The sequence below is a fragment of the Camelus dromedarius genome, chromosome 5, assembly GCF_036321535.1.
Source record: "Camelus dromedarius isolate mCamDro1 chromosome 5, mCamDro1.pat, whole genome shotgun sequence".
NCBI classification, from domain to species: domain Eukaryota; kingdom Metazoa; phylum Chordata; class Mammalia; order Artiodactyla; family Camelidae; genus Camelus; species Camelus dromedarius.
The window spans coordinates 55,901,574-55,916,659 of record NC_087440.1 but is presented as its reverse complement, the minus strand read 5'-3'; the positions used below and the strand labels follow the sequence as shown (position 1 = coordinate 55,916,659).

Genomic DNA, 15,086 nt, shown 5'->3' with positions numbered 1-15,086 from the left:
CTCTGGCTCGTGTGAGGTGATATCTCACAGTTTTGATTTTCATTTCTTTAACAATTAATGATATTGAGCATCTTTTCATGTGCTTGTTGGCCATCTGTTTGTCTTCTTTGGAGAGATGTCTGTTTAGGCCTTCTGCCCATTTTTTGATTGGGTTGTTTATTTCTTTGATTTTAAGGTGTATGAGCTGTTTGTATATTTTGGAAATTAGTCCCTTGTCAGTCACATCATTTGCAAGTATTTTCTTCCATTCTGCAGGCTGTCTTTTTCTTTTGTTGATGGTATCCTTAGCTGTGAAAAAGCTTTTAAGTTAAATTAGATCCCATTTGTTTATTTTTGCTTTTATTTCCATTACTCCAGGAGCTGGTTCAAAAATATATGTTGCTGTGATTTATGTATAAGAGTTTTCAACCTGTGTTTTCCTCTAGGAGTTTTATAGTACCTGGTCTTACATTTAAGTCTTTAATCCATTTTAAGTTTAAGTTTTATTTTTGTATATGGTGTTAGAGAATGTGCTAATTTCAGTCTTTTACAGTAGCTGTCTGGTTTTCCCAGCATGACTTATTGAAGAAACTGTCTTTTCTCTATTGTGTATCCTTGCCTCCTTTGTCATAGATTAATTGACCATAAGTGCATGGGTTTATTTCTGGACTTTCTATCCTGTTCCATTGATCTATATGTCTGTTTTTGTGCCAGTACCATACTGTTTTGATAACTGTTGCTTTGTAATATAGTCTGAAGTCAGGGATCATGATTTCCCCAGCTCTGTTCTTTTTCAAGATTGTTTTGGCTATTTGGGGTCTTCTTTGTTTCCATACAAATCTTAACATTGTTTGTTCCAGTTCTGTGAAAAATGTCATTGGTAATTTGGTAGGGATTGCACTGAACTTGTACATTGCCTTGGGTAGTATGGCCACCCTAACAATACCAAGTCCCCCATGGTACATTCCCCCATCTGTGTATGTCGTCCTCAACCTCTCTCATCAGTGTCCCACAACCCTCAGAGTAAAGGTCTTTTGCCTTCTTGGGTAGATTCATTCCTAGGTATTCTGTTCTTTTTGGTGTGATAGTAAATGGTATTGTTTCCTTAATTTTTTTCTACTATTTCACTGTTAGTGTATAGAAATGCAACTGATTTCTGTATATTAATTTTGTATCCTGCAACTTTACCAGATTCATTGATGAGTTCTTGTAGTTTTCTGGTCGCTTCTTTAGGGTTTTCTGTGTATAGTATCATGTCATTTGCAAACAGTGACAGTTTTACTTCTTCATTTCCAATTTAGATTCCTTTTACTTCTTTTTCTTCTCTGATAGCTATGGCTAGGACTTCCAAAACTATGTTGAATAAAAGTGGTGAGAGTGGGCATCCTTGTCTTGTTCTTGATCTTAGAGGAAATACTTTCAGCTTTGCCCCATTAAGTATGATGTTAGCTGTGGATGTGTCATATATGACCTTTATTATGTTGAGGTATGTTCTGTCTGTGCCCACTTTCTGGAGTTTTTTATCATAAATGGATGTTGAATTTTATCAAAAGCTTTTTCTGCATCTATTGAGACAATATATGGTTTTTATTCTTCAGTTTGTTAATCTGGTGTATCACATCAATTGATTTGTGGATATTGAAAAATCCCTGCATCCCTGGGATAAATCCCATTTGACCATGGTGTATGATCCTTCTAATGCATTGTTGAAGTCGATTTGCTAGTATTTTGTTGATGATTTTTGCAATTATATTCATAAGTGATATCAGCCTGTAATTTTCTTTTTTTATGATATCTTTGTCTAGTTTTGGTATCAGGGTGATGATGTCCTCATATAATGAGTTTGGAAGTCTTCCTCTGCAATTTTTTGGAATAGTTTGAGAAGGATAGGTGTAAACTCTTCTCTAAATGTTTGGTAGAATTCACTTGTGAAGCCATCTGGTCCTGGACTTTCATTTGTTGGCAGTTTTTAAATTACTGATTCAATTTCAGTACTGGTAATTGGTCTATTCATACTGTCTTATTTCTTCCTGGTTCAGTGTTGGCAAATTGTACCTTTCTCAGCAATTGTCCACTTCTTCTACATTGTCCTTTTTGTTGGTGTATAGTTGCTCATATCCTCTTATGATCCTTTGTTTTTCTGTGGTATTGGTTATAACTTCACTTTTATTTTATTTAATTTTTTATTTTATTATTTTTTATTGAAGTACAGTGAATTACGATGTGTCAATTTCTGGTGTACAGCACAATGTCCCAGTCATGCATATACATACCTACATTGATTTTCATATTCTTTTTCATTAAAAGTTATTGCAAGATATTGAACATAGTTACCTGTGCTATATGGAAGAAACTTTTTTTAAAGGTTATTATAAGATACTGAACATAGTTCTCTGTGATACACTGAAGAAACTTTTTTAAAAATCTATTTTTATATATGGTGGCTAACATTTGTAAATCTCAAACTCCCAAATTTATTCCTTCCCATCCCTTTCCCTGGTAACCATAAGATTGTTTACTATGTCTGTGAGTCTGTTTCTGTTTTGTTGATGAGTTCATAGTGTCTTTTTTTTTTTTTGGATTGCACATATGAATAATATCATATGGTATTTTCTTTCTCTTTCTGGCTTACTTCACTTAGCATGATGATCTCTGGGTCCATCCATGTTGCTGCAAATGGCATTATTTTATTTTTTATGGCTGAGTAGTATTCCATTGTATAAACATACCACTGCTTCTTTATGCAGTCATTTGCCGATGGACATTTAGGTTGCTTCCATGTCTTGGCTATTGTAAATAATGCTGCTGTGAACATTGGGGTGCATGTATCTTTTTGAATTAAAGTACCCTCCAGATATATTCCCAGAAGTGGGATTGCTGGATCAAATGGTAGGTTTATTTTTAGTTTTTTAAGGAATCTGCATACTGTTTTCCATAATGGCTGCACCAAACTACATTCCCACCAGCAGTGTAGGAGGGTTCCCTTTTCTCCACACACTCTCCAGCATTTATTGTTCATGGACTTTTGAATGATGGCCATTCTACAGGTGTGAGGTGATACTTCATTGTAGTTTTGATTTGCATTTCTCTGATAATTAGTGCTATTGAGCATTTTTTCATGTCCTTATTGGCCATTTGTATGTCTTCACTGGAGAATTGCTTGTTTAGGTCCTTTTCCCATTTTTGGATTGGGTTATTTGTGGAGTTTTGTTGTTATTAAGTTGTATGAGCTGTTTGCATATTCTGGAAATTAAGCCTTTGTCAGTCACATGATTTGCAAATATTTTCTCCCATTTTGTAGGTTATCATTTTGTTTTGCTTATGGTTTCCTTTGCTGTGCAAAAGCTTGTAAGTTTAATTAGGTTCCATTTATTTATTTTTGCTCATATTTCTGTTGCCTGGGTAGGCTGCCCTAGGAGAACATTGCTAAGATTTATGTCAGAGAATGTTTTGCCTATGTTTTCTTCTAGGAGGTTTATAGTGTCTTGTCTTACATTTAAGACATTAATGTAAGTTCTTTTCCATTTCTGATTTTATTAACTTGGTTCCTCTGCCCCCCCCCCCTTTTTCTTGATGAGTCTGACTAAAGGTTTATCAATTTTTTTTATCTTTTCAAAGAACCAACTTTTAGTTTCATTGATATTTCTATTTTTTTTTTTTTAGTCTCTCATTTATTTCTGCTCTAATCTGTATGATTTCTTTTCTTCTGCTAACTTTTGGGTTCGTTTGTTCTTCCTCTAGCTGCTTTATGTGTAAGGTTAGGTTGTCTACTTGAGATTTTTCTTGTTTCCTGAGGTAGGCTTGTATCGGTATAAATTTTCCTGAGAACTGCTTTGCTGCGTCCCAGAGGTCTTGGATCATTGTGTTTTCATTTTCTTTGTCTCAAAGTATTTTTTGATTTCCTCTTCAATTTCTTTAGTGATCCATTGGTTGTTTAGTAGCAGATGGTTTAATCTCCATGTGTTTGCAGTTTTTTTTTTCTTGTAGTTGATTTCTAACTTTATAGCATTGTGGTCAGAAATGATGCTTGGTATAATTTCAATTTTTTAAAAATGTACTGAGGCTAGCTTTGTCAGCCCACATGTGGTTGATTCTGGAGAATGCTCCACATGTACTTGAGAAGAATGTGTATTCTGTTTGTTTTCCTATGGAATGCTCTATAGATATTAAGTCCATCTGGTCTAATGTGTTATTTAGGGCCTGTATTTCCTTATTGATTTTCTGTCTGGATGATCTGTCCATTGATGTGAGTGGGGTGTTATATTCCCCCACTATTGTTGTGTTACTGTTGATTTCTCCTTTTATGTCTGTTAACAATTGCCTTATATATTGAGGTACTCCTATGTTGGATGCATATATATTTACAGTTGTTATATCGTCTTCTTGGATTGATCCCTTGAGCATTATGTAGTATCCTTCTTTGTCTCTGATAACAGTCTTTATTTTAAAATCTGTTTTGCTTAAGTATTGCTATTCCAGCTTTCTTTTGGCCTCTGTTTGCATGGAATATCTTTTTCCATCCCTTACTTTCAGCCTGCATGTGTCTCTAGCTCTGAAGTGGGTCTCTTATAGCATATAAATGGGTCTTGTTTTTGTATCCATTCAACCAGTCTGTCTTTTGGTTGGGGCATTTAATCTATTTATATTTAAGGTAATTATCGATACATATATTTTTATTGCCATTTTGTTAACTCTTTAGGGTTTGTTTTTGTAGGTCTTCCCCCCCCCCCTCTTCTTTTTGTTCTCTTTTCTTGTGGTTTGATGACTAGAGAAGGTCCTTTAACATTTGTTGTAAAGCTGATTTGGTGGTGCTGAATTCTTTGAGCTTTTGTTTATCTGTGAAGCTTTTGTCTTCTCCATCAAATCTGAACAAGAGCCTTGCTGGATAGAGTATTATTGGTTGTAGATTTTTCCCTTTCATCACTTCCTTCTGGCCTGTAGAGTTTCTGCTAAAAAATCAGCTGATAACCTTATGGCAGTTCCCCTGTATGTTATTTATTGCTTTTCTCTTGCTGATGTTAATATTTTCCCCTTATCTTTAATTTTTGTCCATTTGATTACTATGTGACTTGGTGTGTTCCTCTTCGGGTTGATCACGCGTGGAACTCTCTGCACTTCCTGAATTTAGATGTCTGTTTGCTTTCCCAAGTTAGGAAAGTTTTTGGTTATTATCTCTCCAGAATTTTTCTCAGGTCCTTTCTGTCTCTCTTCTCTTCCTGGGATCCCTATGATGTGAATATTAGAGCGTTTCATGTTGTCCCAAAGTTCTCTTAAACTATCCTCATTTCTTTTCATTCTTTTTTCTTTGTTCTGTTCTGTAGTAGTGATTTCTAGCTTACTGATCCATTCGTCTGCCTCATTTAGTCTCTTCTTGGTTCCTTCTAATGTGTTATTCATTTTAGTAATTCTATTCTTCAACTCTATTTGGGTATTATGTTTTCCAACTTTTTGCTAAAAACATACTGTGCACATCTATACTCTTCAAGTTCTTTGAACATCTTTGCCATCATTACTCTAAACTCTTTCTTGGATAAATTGCCTATCACCTCATCACTTATTTCTTCTTCTAGGATTTTATCTTGTGCTTTGGCCTAGAAGATATTCCTCTGCTGCCTCATATTGTCTATTTTTCTATTTGTATTTTTAGGTAGGTTAGTTAAATATGTTTTGACCTTGGAGAAGTGGCCCTCTGTGGGAGACGTCCTGTGTTTCCCAGCAGTACACTCCTCTCTTGTCACCCAGGGTCCAGGATCCAGCCAGTCCCAGTGTAGAGTCTGGCTTGTGTTCGTGCATTCCTTCCACAGGCCTTGGGATTGTTGTTTTCTTATTTCTGGTATTTGCCCCCTGGGGGATGAGGCTGCACTAGAGGCTTATGCAGGTTTCCTGGCAGAAGGAGTTGGTCCCTACCTACTGCTGAGTGAAGTTTGGTCCTGGACCTCTGATGGGTAGGGCCATGTCTAGAGGCATTTGTGGCTTAGGAAGTCTGCTGATCACTTTGGGTTCCTAGTATCTAGTGATGTATTTCTAATAAAACTTGTAAAGGAAAACTTTCCAAGATGGTAGAAAAGGAAAGTTTGCTTTATTCAAGAGGTTGGCAACCTGGGAAGAAGATGGACTCATGTCTAAAAACCATCTTTGAAGATTCTTCTTGACCATGAAGGTTTTAAAGGGAGAATCATTTGGGGAGGGGCCAGTCTTCGTTATCATCCACTGTGTGCATACTTTCTTCTGATTGGTTGGTGGTGAGGTGTTCCAGGAATCTTGTGATTGCCTTAAGTTACCACCTTCCACCCACGTGGAACCCTTAGTTCTTGCAGAATAACTCAGATATTATGTATATCCCTTGAAGAGGAACCAGGACCCTGCTCTGTCATGGCACTGTTGTTTCTTGATTGTTCCTTCTTTATTTCCCTCACTTCCCTGATTAGCAACTGTTTGAATCTGCCCTTTGGAACTCAGGGAAGGTCAAGGAGGCTGAATGAAGTCTATTTCCTACAAACAAGAAATGGGACACAGAAAGGATTTGTACCTGGGAGGGCTCCATAGGGGAACAATACAAACCACTATTGTTTACTGAGTATTTATTATGTACCATAGTGCATGTATTATGTTACTCCCACATTTCTAAGGAGCTGAACTATGATTACCGCTTCTATACTGTAGATGAGGAAATAGCTGTCCATCCATTTAACCCAGTGAATCTAAACAGAATGCTTCCAGAATGTATGCAGGAAGCAAACTCTGACATTAAAAAAGGATTCCTTTCCAAGTTTTATTAGAAATACATCACTAGATGGTAGGAACCCAAATTCTGTAAAATGTGCTGTGATGACACCCAGTTTACTGATCCACTGAAAGTTTCCATCATGTGAAATAACAATTCTGAGAACTCAGCAAGCTCCTAGAATTATATATGAATCTCATCTTTAACCCTCAACTTCCTCAAACTAATTTGAGAATTTTTGGAGATTTTTTTTCCCCTGTAAAGTGGAAATAGTTAAAAGTATGAAGTTAAGAAATCAAGCCTAAAGGATATGGAATGGAAGTTTAGAAAAGAGACAGTGGAGTTGAGTCAAGTCCATTCACATGAGAGAAAATGGAAGCTAGAATCACAGGGCAGGAAGAACACGTGACTGGTTAGGCTATCCACTCCCATCTCCATGTGGGGCCATATACCTCAAGTTCCCAGGAAACCATGTTGGGTCAGCCAAAACCAATGAGCACAATGGGGTATTAGTTACTGTACCACAGAGGCATAGAATTAATACAGTCATTTAGTTGAAGAATTTCTCAAAGCATGGAACATGGATCACCTGCAGAGTCATCAAGGTTGTCAAGTGTAAATTCCTGGAAAGACCTTGAACTAGAACATCAGCCTCTGTTGAGGGGACTAAGGAATCTGCATTTAAGCAAACACCTTAGGGCACTGTGATGTAAGCTCAACTTGAACCTGGAATTAGGCCAAAAAGAGTCCATTATACCTCTTATTCCAGTAAGAATAGCCTTGATATTCTTCAGCTAGAACCTGTTTAGAAGATAAGGAAGTGATGCTTCCGAACAATCTCTTTGGGCATTCCAATGCATGTCCCATTGGTGTTAAGTAGGACACAACAGTTTGAAAACAGCTTTCTCAGGCTTACAGCTTTGTCAGCCATAACCGCTATGGCCTCATTTTGCCAGCCTTGGACACATTTTGTTTCTCTGGGAGAGAGAACTTCCTTCTGCAGCTGTTTACTGAGAAACGCATTAAAGCCACATTTCCTAATTTACACTAAAAAGTCTTTGTAATTAAATAACTCAAAATAAGAATGCAAATGAAGTCATGATTAAAAATTCATTTAAGTTTAGAAAAGATATATGTCCAAATATTAGCTGTTTCTCTCTGGGTGGTGGGATTATGACTTTCACACTTAACCAGGTTTTACATTTTTTACAACAGACCTCTATTGGCTTTTACCTTGGTCATAAATTTTTTTTTGTTTTCAAGAATACTTTTTAAAGAAAGTAGATTTTCGAGGCCTCAGAATAGTGTTCTATTCTTTAAAGTAGCATTCTACTCTTTTCTCTCAGAAATAGTATTCTATTTCTATTTTTTCATCCTAATAGCAAAAAAGGCAGTTGATCCTTAAGGATATGTTGTCTTGTAATCTTTCTAGTAGCTTATGTGTCTGTTTATCTAATGGCAAGTGGAAGTGTGATAGGAATGACCTATGTTGTAAGACTCTGGAAAACAAACTCAAGGTAGGCTAAAATTGGAGGATCCTAAATATTTTTATCTGAACGACAGTATGATACAGTATTTCAGTTCTAGGATGCACATATTTCACAACCTAACATCTCTGAATTTATTATTTATCTTTTTAAAATTAGTTTTGAGGTGTAATTCACATACCATAAAAGTCATCCCTTTGAAGTGTAAAATTTAGTTGCTTTTAGTATATTCAGAGTTGTGAAGCCATTGCCGTTACTGAATGCATTTGTATGCCCAGTGCACAGTGAGGCCAAACTGGAATGTTGCTGTTTGGAGGAGAGGGAGGTTTATTGCAGGGCCGAGCAAGGAAAGTGAGAGGCTTATGTTCAAAAAACCCTAACTCCCCTATGGTTTTTGAGCTTTTACAAGCAGAATTTGGGGTGACGGCTACAGGATGTGTGACTTTCTTCTGATTGGTTGGTGGTGAGGTCACAGGGTGTTCCAGGACTCTTGTGCTCAACTTGAAGTTACCACCCTCACCCAGGTGGGGCTCTTGGTTCCTGCAGAACTTAAAGATAATATTGTTACATACATCCTTGAGGAGAAACCTAGATCCTGCCCCATGACTGCACTATTGTTTCTTGATTGCTCCTTTGTTTCTGCATTCCCTCTCTTCCCTGATTAGCAACTGTTTGAATCTGCCTTTGGGAACCCAGGGAAGGTCTTAGGAGGCTGAATGATGCCTATTTCCTACAAACAAGAAAACGGGACACAGAAAGGATTTGTCCCTGGGAGGGCCAGGCGGGATCCTGCTCCATTTCACAGACCTCTTTGGTACATACTTAGTGAAAATGCTGGGTCACATGGTAACTATATATTTTACCTTTTGAGGAACTGTAAACTGATTGTTCCAAAGTGGTTGCGCCATTTTACAATTCCACCAACATTGTATGAGGGTTCCAGTTTTTCAACATATTATCAACACTTATTACTGTCTTTGATTTTAGCCATCACAGTGGGTAAAAAGTGGTATATCATTGGTTTTAACTTGAATTTCTCTGATGCCTAATGGGGAATCTTTCCATGCTTACTGGTCATTTGTATATCTTCTCTGGAAAAGTATCCAAGTCTTCTGACCATTTTTTTAACTGGGTTATCTGTCCTTTTCTCAATGAGTTATGAGTTCTCTACATATTCTGGATACAATTACCTTATTAGATATATGACTTCTAAATATCTTCCCTTTTGTGGGTTGTCTTTTTACTTTCTTGATAGCATCCTTTGATACACAAAACATTTTAATTTTTAAGTCCAATTTACCTTTTTCTTTTGTTGCTTGTGTTTTTTGGTGTATAAGAAATCACTGACTAATCTAAGTTCACAGAGGTTTACTCTGTTCTATACTTTTAGCTCTCTGATCTGTTTTGAGTATATTGTGTGACTTCATTATTTTGCATGTGGATACCTGGTTATTCTAGCTCCATTTGGTAGTAAACACTTCTTTCCCCACTGAATAGTCCTGGCACCTTTTTAAAACGGGATGTATCTCACAATTCTCAGTGGCTGTGTTCTTCTATAGTAACGCATCTTGGAATTCATGGCATGTTAGATTTGCTAAAGTATTAGAACAGTTAACTGTGAAATAAAAGCCAATATAAATGTGCACTTTTTGGTGGGGAGAACAAAAAAATCAGTTTGCCTCAACAATACTAAGACTCTTAAATATCAATGTGATGAGAAATATATTGTCAAATGCCCTTTCTTATGAAAGACATACTACTTTAAGGCTGGGAGGCTTACATTTAATGCTCATATTGTTAAAAGTAAATGAAGATTGTCACCAAGGTAGCAATATAACTATAATGATAATGAAGAACACCCATTAATTCTACAAACCAGGTTAAATTCTCCTGGAAGTTAGATTTATTTGACAGTAGTGTCACAAGAAATATAAACGCCAATGGAGTTTTTTAAATAAAAAAACTTAAGATTTTCAGAATCCAGATTTAAATATGTATTGTGCAGAATATAAAACAATGATCAGCACAACTGTTTGGGATCAACTTGGAAGTTTGAAAAATCAAGTCTACTTTTGTATCAGCTTCCTACTGAACGTTCTGAGGAACCCAGTGACAGCCACAGAGTCTGAAGACACCAACTCACAAACATACTAAGATCTGTTTAATAGTTTTTGAAGATTTTCCCTGTAAAATGGCTTGTATTTCCACAGATACAATAGTGAAGAAATAATCTTTTCAATTTGACATGAAATATAAAAGAACAGTTTTACAAATATACCCATAAAATTTAACTGCTCATAACACTATACATGGTGAATATGACCACCCTCTTAGCTTCTAGGCTACTTAATACAGAGAAACAATCTGTCATCTTAGCTGAAAAAACAACTTCCCTTTCATCGAGTTCAGTTTTGTTTGTTTAGAAACAGTTAAGTAGGACGGGAAAAGTGTTTGCTTTTCCTTATCTTCTAGGGAATCTTCATGAGGGTGAAAACTTATTTGAGAGGGATATGAGATTTACTAAATAGAAATACTGAAACTTGTTTTACTGCTTCAATGATGCTTACATTCTTTTACAAAGATCCTGGCGTCGTCTCACTGGCCTCTGACTGGTCATAAAGAGGAGATAACAGAGCTGTGCTCTACTTGCAGCGCTGGAGGAGGAACTTCATACCCTCAGCCCACCAAGGCTAAACTGCGGGGCTGTGAGATTTACAGCCAAGGGAACAGAGCTGGCTTGAGCTTAAAATCAAGGTTCTGTGGTTTGTCTATCACAAATTCCACTCTTACAAGGCAGAACTGCATGAAGAGAACTAGTTTCTTAGCCAGCATTAACAACGTTGTGATCGTATATTCTCTCATGCAAATCCAACGAGCATAATGGCTTTAAAAAGATAAATTAATCAAAATGATCTGTGGGTAGGTCACAGTTCTGTAACCTGTGTTACACTTGAGAAGGAGAAAACATGCTCCTTTTTAAACTCCCCAAAAGTGCCCAAATAACATGGAGCTCTCAAACGACAGGGGTTTGAAATTTTTTTATGTAAGCAAAAATAAAGCATTGAAGTTTTATGAAGAAAAAAGTTTTCAACTTTGCTACTATAATAGCTGTAATAACTTAAAATAATTTCCCTATTGATGCTGGAAATAAATTCTACTACAATCATGTGTATGCCAGTTCCTGGCATATTTCTGCATCCAGATTCATTAGTCTCCTTAATGGAGTCCATCATTTTTCCAATGGCTTTCTCCTTTCTTTAAACCCTAACCCTGAAATTCTATAACCAGTTATATCACGTGGCTTCCCTGAGGCACAAAGGTACCAAACTCTATAATTAACTATCGAGGAATGATAAATATGCTCTCTACTTATATTAAAAGATTTTAATTCTTTTGGGCTACAGCAGGAAGGGAAAAAAACCCCAGAAAGCTTAATACTTACTCTGCAGTGTGAACTGTAGCCCTTTTTGCAAAAAGCGAAACCAAATAAGGGAATGTTGAGTTGCAGCATGCATGGCCTGGCAGCACCGATTAGTAATAATAAAAAAAATTCCAGACTAGAAAAATATTCAGAGTTGTATCCCATTCACTCTGAATTTTTTTTTTTTTTAAATAGCAAACGGACATAAACAACTTAAAAAAAAAAAAACCTGTGGGAATACATCACTGGGGCTTTTCTGGAAACTTATTCACAAAAGGCGTTTCAATCAGGCCGAGATCAGGATGACTGGTCTGCGATTTCCTATGTTTACACCTGGGGAGTGGGACCGCCCTTGAAGACGTAAGAACGGGTGTGACCTCTAAGAAGTTACCTTTCCTGAACTGTATTACTCTACTCTGGTGAGCTGCGGTTCTTTATTCTCACAAATGAAATTGCTCTCAACTCTGGAAAAATCTCATTAGCCCAAGTAATAGGAAGATCTTACTGGAAGTGGCCGAGATGAGCCTGGCTTCCTTCTGCAGCCTCGGGAGGGGCCTCACCTGGAAGTCAGAGGAAAAGGTGTGGCGCTAACAGGGCAGGTCACGGTTACCTGTTCCCAGAGCTTGGAATTTAGTACCCAAGTTCACTAAACGTCAAACTTTTCAGGTTGGAAGGTAACTTTATTTGGGGGCGTATGTTGCACGTAGAACTACTAGATCTTGAAATACTATAGTCCTTGAAATAGGAAATTTATATCAGATGGTAACTTTCTGGAGAAAAACGTTTCTGATAGGTAAAATCCAGCCTTTCTAGATGCAAGACTGTTTATTTACAAGATGCTTTTAGGGTATCAAGACTCCTCAAACCTTACCTTCAAGCCATAGAGCAAGAAGAGGGACCACGTGCTCTCTCCATCATTTTGTGGAGCCTGGAGCGGCACAGACTGAAAAGACACTGTCCATGAAGGCTGATCACTGGAGACTGGCTACATCAAAAGGCATTTGATATATTCTAGGCAAATTCATTGTTTTCTTTGCAGGTCGAGCAAGCTATACAGAATAGAGTCCAATAAGAGGACTGCTGTTGGATTTCTCACATCACTTAAAAATTCGCAAAACAAAATGCCTCTTCATAAACAGTAATCTCCACTGAAAAGTAAAGCTATTTGAAAGCTGAACTTTTTATATATTAAGTCAACTTAAGCAGCAGCAATGAAGACTGATTGATAGGTATTGTCACGTTATGGAACAGGACTTTCAAAATGGATTAGAACAATTGAAAACAGGCAAAATATTTGCATAGGCAAACCATGGAAAAACCAAATAGGAATACAGTATTTTAGGATCATATAAATCACACATCTTTACAAAGGTTAAAAAATGGAGCACAAATCTGCAACGGTCAATTTAAGAGCATGTTAATTTAAATAAATATTCTCTCCATGTGGCAGGAATTGATTTCATCCCAGCCAGCTCTGGTGGTCACATGTCCTAAAGGATCTTTACATCCTGGGAACAGTGATACACCGGTACCCAGCACAGAGAATGAACACCCAAGAGTTATTGAGTTATTACTCAAAATGAAATGAAACTAACAGGGAGGGATGGTGATGCTCATATGAAATTCTGATTTAACTATTCCTCAATAAACACTCATTTACTCTCTTGAAATCAGGAATTTCAAATGATCTCTGCAGATGTACCACTTGGTGTTGTGTATATCTAATGATCACATTTAAATTTAGTTTGATTTGCAAACATTTTCAAAACTCAGAGGGCTCCATAAGCTGCAAGGGAAGGTGACAGATGGCAGAAAGGGAGTGAACAAAAGTGGCTGTATCGTGATTTGCTGCTTTTAGGCTCACAGAATTTTGGCTTTCTTAAGGAAGAAAAAAGAAAACTTAGGAAATCCCAACAAGTGGTTTTAAAAAGTAAACTCTTATTTTTAATCACTCTTAAATAATTCAGTAAGCAAATAAGCTTCATATTATCTTACCTGGGCCAGGTTTACTGCTGCAATAATCACCCTCAGTTAATGGTTTTTTAAGAGTTACCACATTTTAATCAACCAAACAGTTCTGGCCATGCAAGATGAGTCTCGGGGACAGACCATACTAGACCAAAATAACAAAAGGCAGACTACAAAGTTACGGAAAATTCTTCATTTGAAATGCCAAGGTATTTGATGAATGTCTGTATAACGTAATTGAATCCCACTGAAGTTTAAAAAAAAAAACATATATGGATATTCCCTTCCCTCAAAACAAAAATTAGAAAAAAGCCCCAGATTCAAAACAGACACCTGTGCCTAAGGTCTCCTGTCCCCCAACATCTTACAGAGCCGCCCCTTTGGTATCTGGTCAGAGTCTAACCTGTATCAAGTATTTTCCAGGCACAGCAAGTCTCACACCTATGCCACGCAGCACTGAAGGTCGCAATTAAAAGCCAACAACTTTTGAATAAATTTCTTCTACGTTTGTAAGATAGGATTTAAAGTCCTGTCCAAGTTTAACTAGGAAAACCTGTTTAAAAAACCCAAGGTTAAAATTAAAGCATGGCATTTTAAATCCAAATGTTACAAAGGTATCATGGTTTTAATCAAGCAGACTTCAATGACGATGCTGCTGTTCTGAGCATGCAACACACCACTGTTCTCCAACTCCTGGCATGTCTCATCACTGTGCCCCTTTTTTCTCCCAGCCTCAGGACACCCCCTCCCCTTAATAAATGGCATTATAAAAAAGGTAAAATCTAGAGTTAGTGGCAAAATCTTCACAGTAACTTGTTAATAAAGTCGCAGATGGCTGTTGAGGTTATCAGTCAACGGGACCCTGGAAAATTAATTTGATGCAGTTCTGCTCCCCAACCAGCTGTGTGGCGCAGAAAGGGCAGGCGGCATGAAATGCGTGCGTTCCGTGAGGCAGCGGGATCTGAGACCAATATTTGGCAGACTTCTCTGAGCACACGTGTCCACAAGGGGTGAAAGCGTGAGTGGGCGGCCCCGCGTCCACATAAAAGCCCGCCTCGCAGCCCAGCCAGAGCGGCACATAGGGGCCCACAGTCCTGCACATGGGACACTCCCGCTCATTGGCCTCTGTGTCGCTCCGATGGCCCCAGTCGTGGTAGCCGTGCACGTGGCCGCAGCTGAGGTAGGCCCAGGGCTGCTTCTCCTCCACCACCTCCTTCCTGTTGATGCTGGGGAAGGCCAAGGTGTTGAGCCCCACCGGACACTGCGGCCGCGCAGCGTTGATCTCTTGTCGGAGGGCCTCAATGTGCTTCTGCGTTGGGGTGTGAAAGAGGCCGTCGGCTGTTCTCCAGAGGAGTGTGGCCCCGCACAGGTCGATGAGGGAGCCGTCCTGCAGGACGTTGGTCTCACTTTCCACCTATGGCAAGTTGGACAGGCCTTTGAACAGCAAAATTCGGCCAATCACGCTAACATCACTTCCTCTCAAAATAACCAAAGATCACTGTTAGGG

At 38.0% G+C, this 15,086-nt stretch overlaps 1 protein-coding gene and 1 long non-coding RNA gene across 4 annotated transcripts in view; one reads left to right on the top strand and one right to left on the bottom strand.

The window, feature by feature from the left end:
• Positions 1 to 15,086, top strand: part of LOC105091449 (uncharacterized) — a 203,106-nt gene that overhangs the window by 181,994 nt on the left and 6,026 nt on the right. The window lies entirely within an intron of this gene.
• The window catches only part of PELI2 (pellino E3 ubiquitin protein ligase family member 2), a 171,091-nt gene continuing 166,061 nt past the window's right edge, over positions 10,057 to 15,086 (bottom strand). For all 3 annotated transcript variants that reach the window (XM_064485976.1, XM_031453772.2, XM_031453773.2), the window contains one exon: positions 10,057 to 14,993. In XM_064485976.1, the coding sequence (XP_064342046.1) occupies positions 14,427 to 14,993 (567 nt within the window). In that variant the 3' untranslated portion in view covers positions 10,057 to 14,426. The remainder of the gene's footprint in view (positions 14,994 to 15,086) is intronic.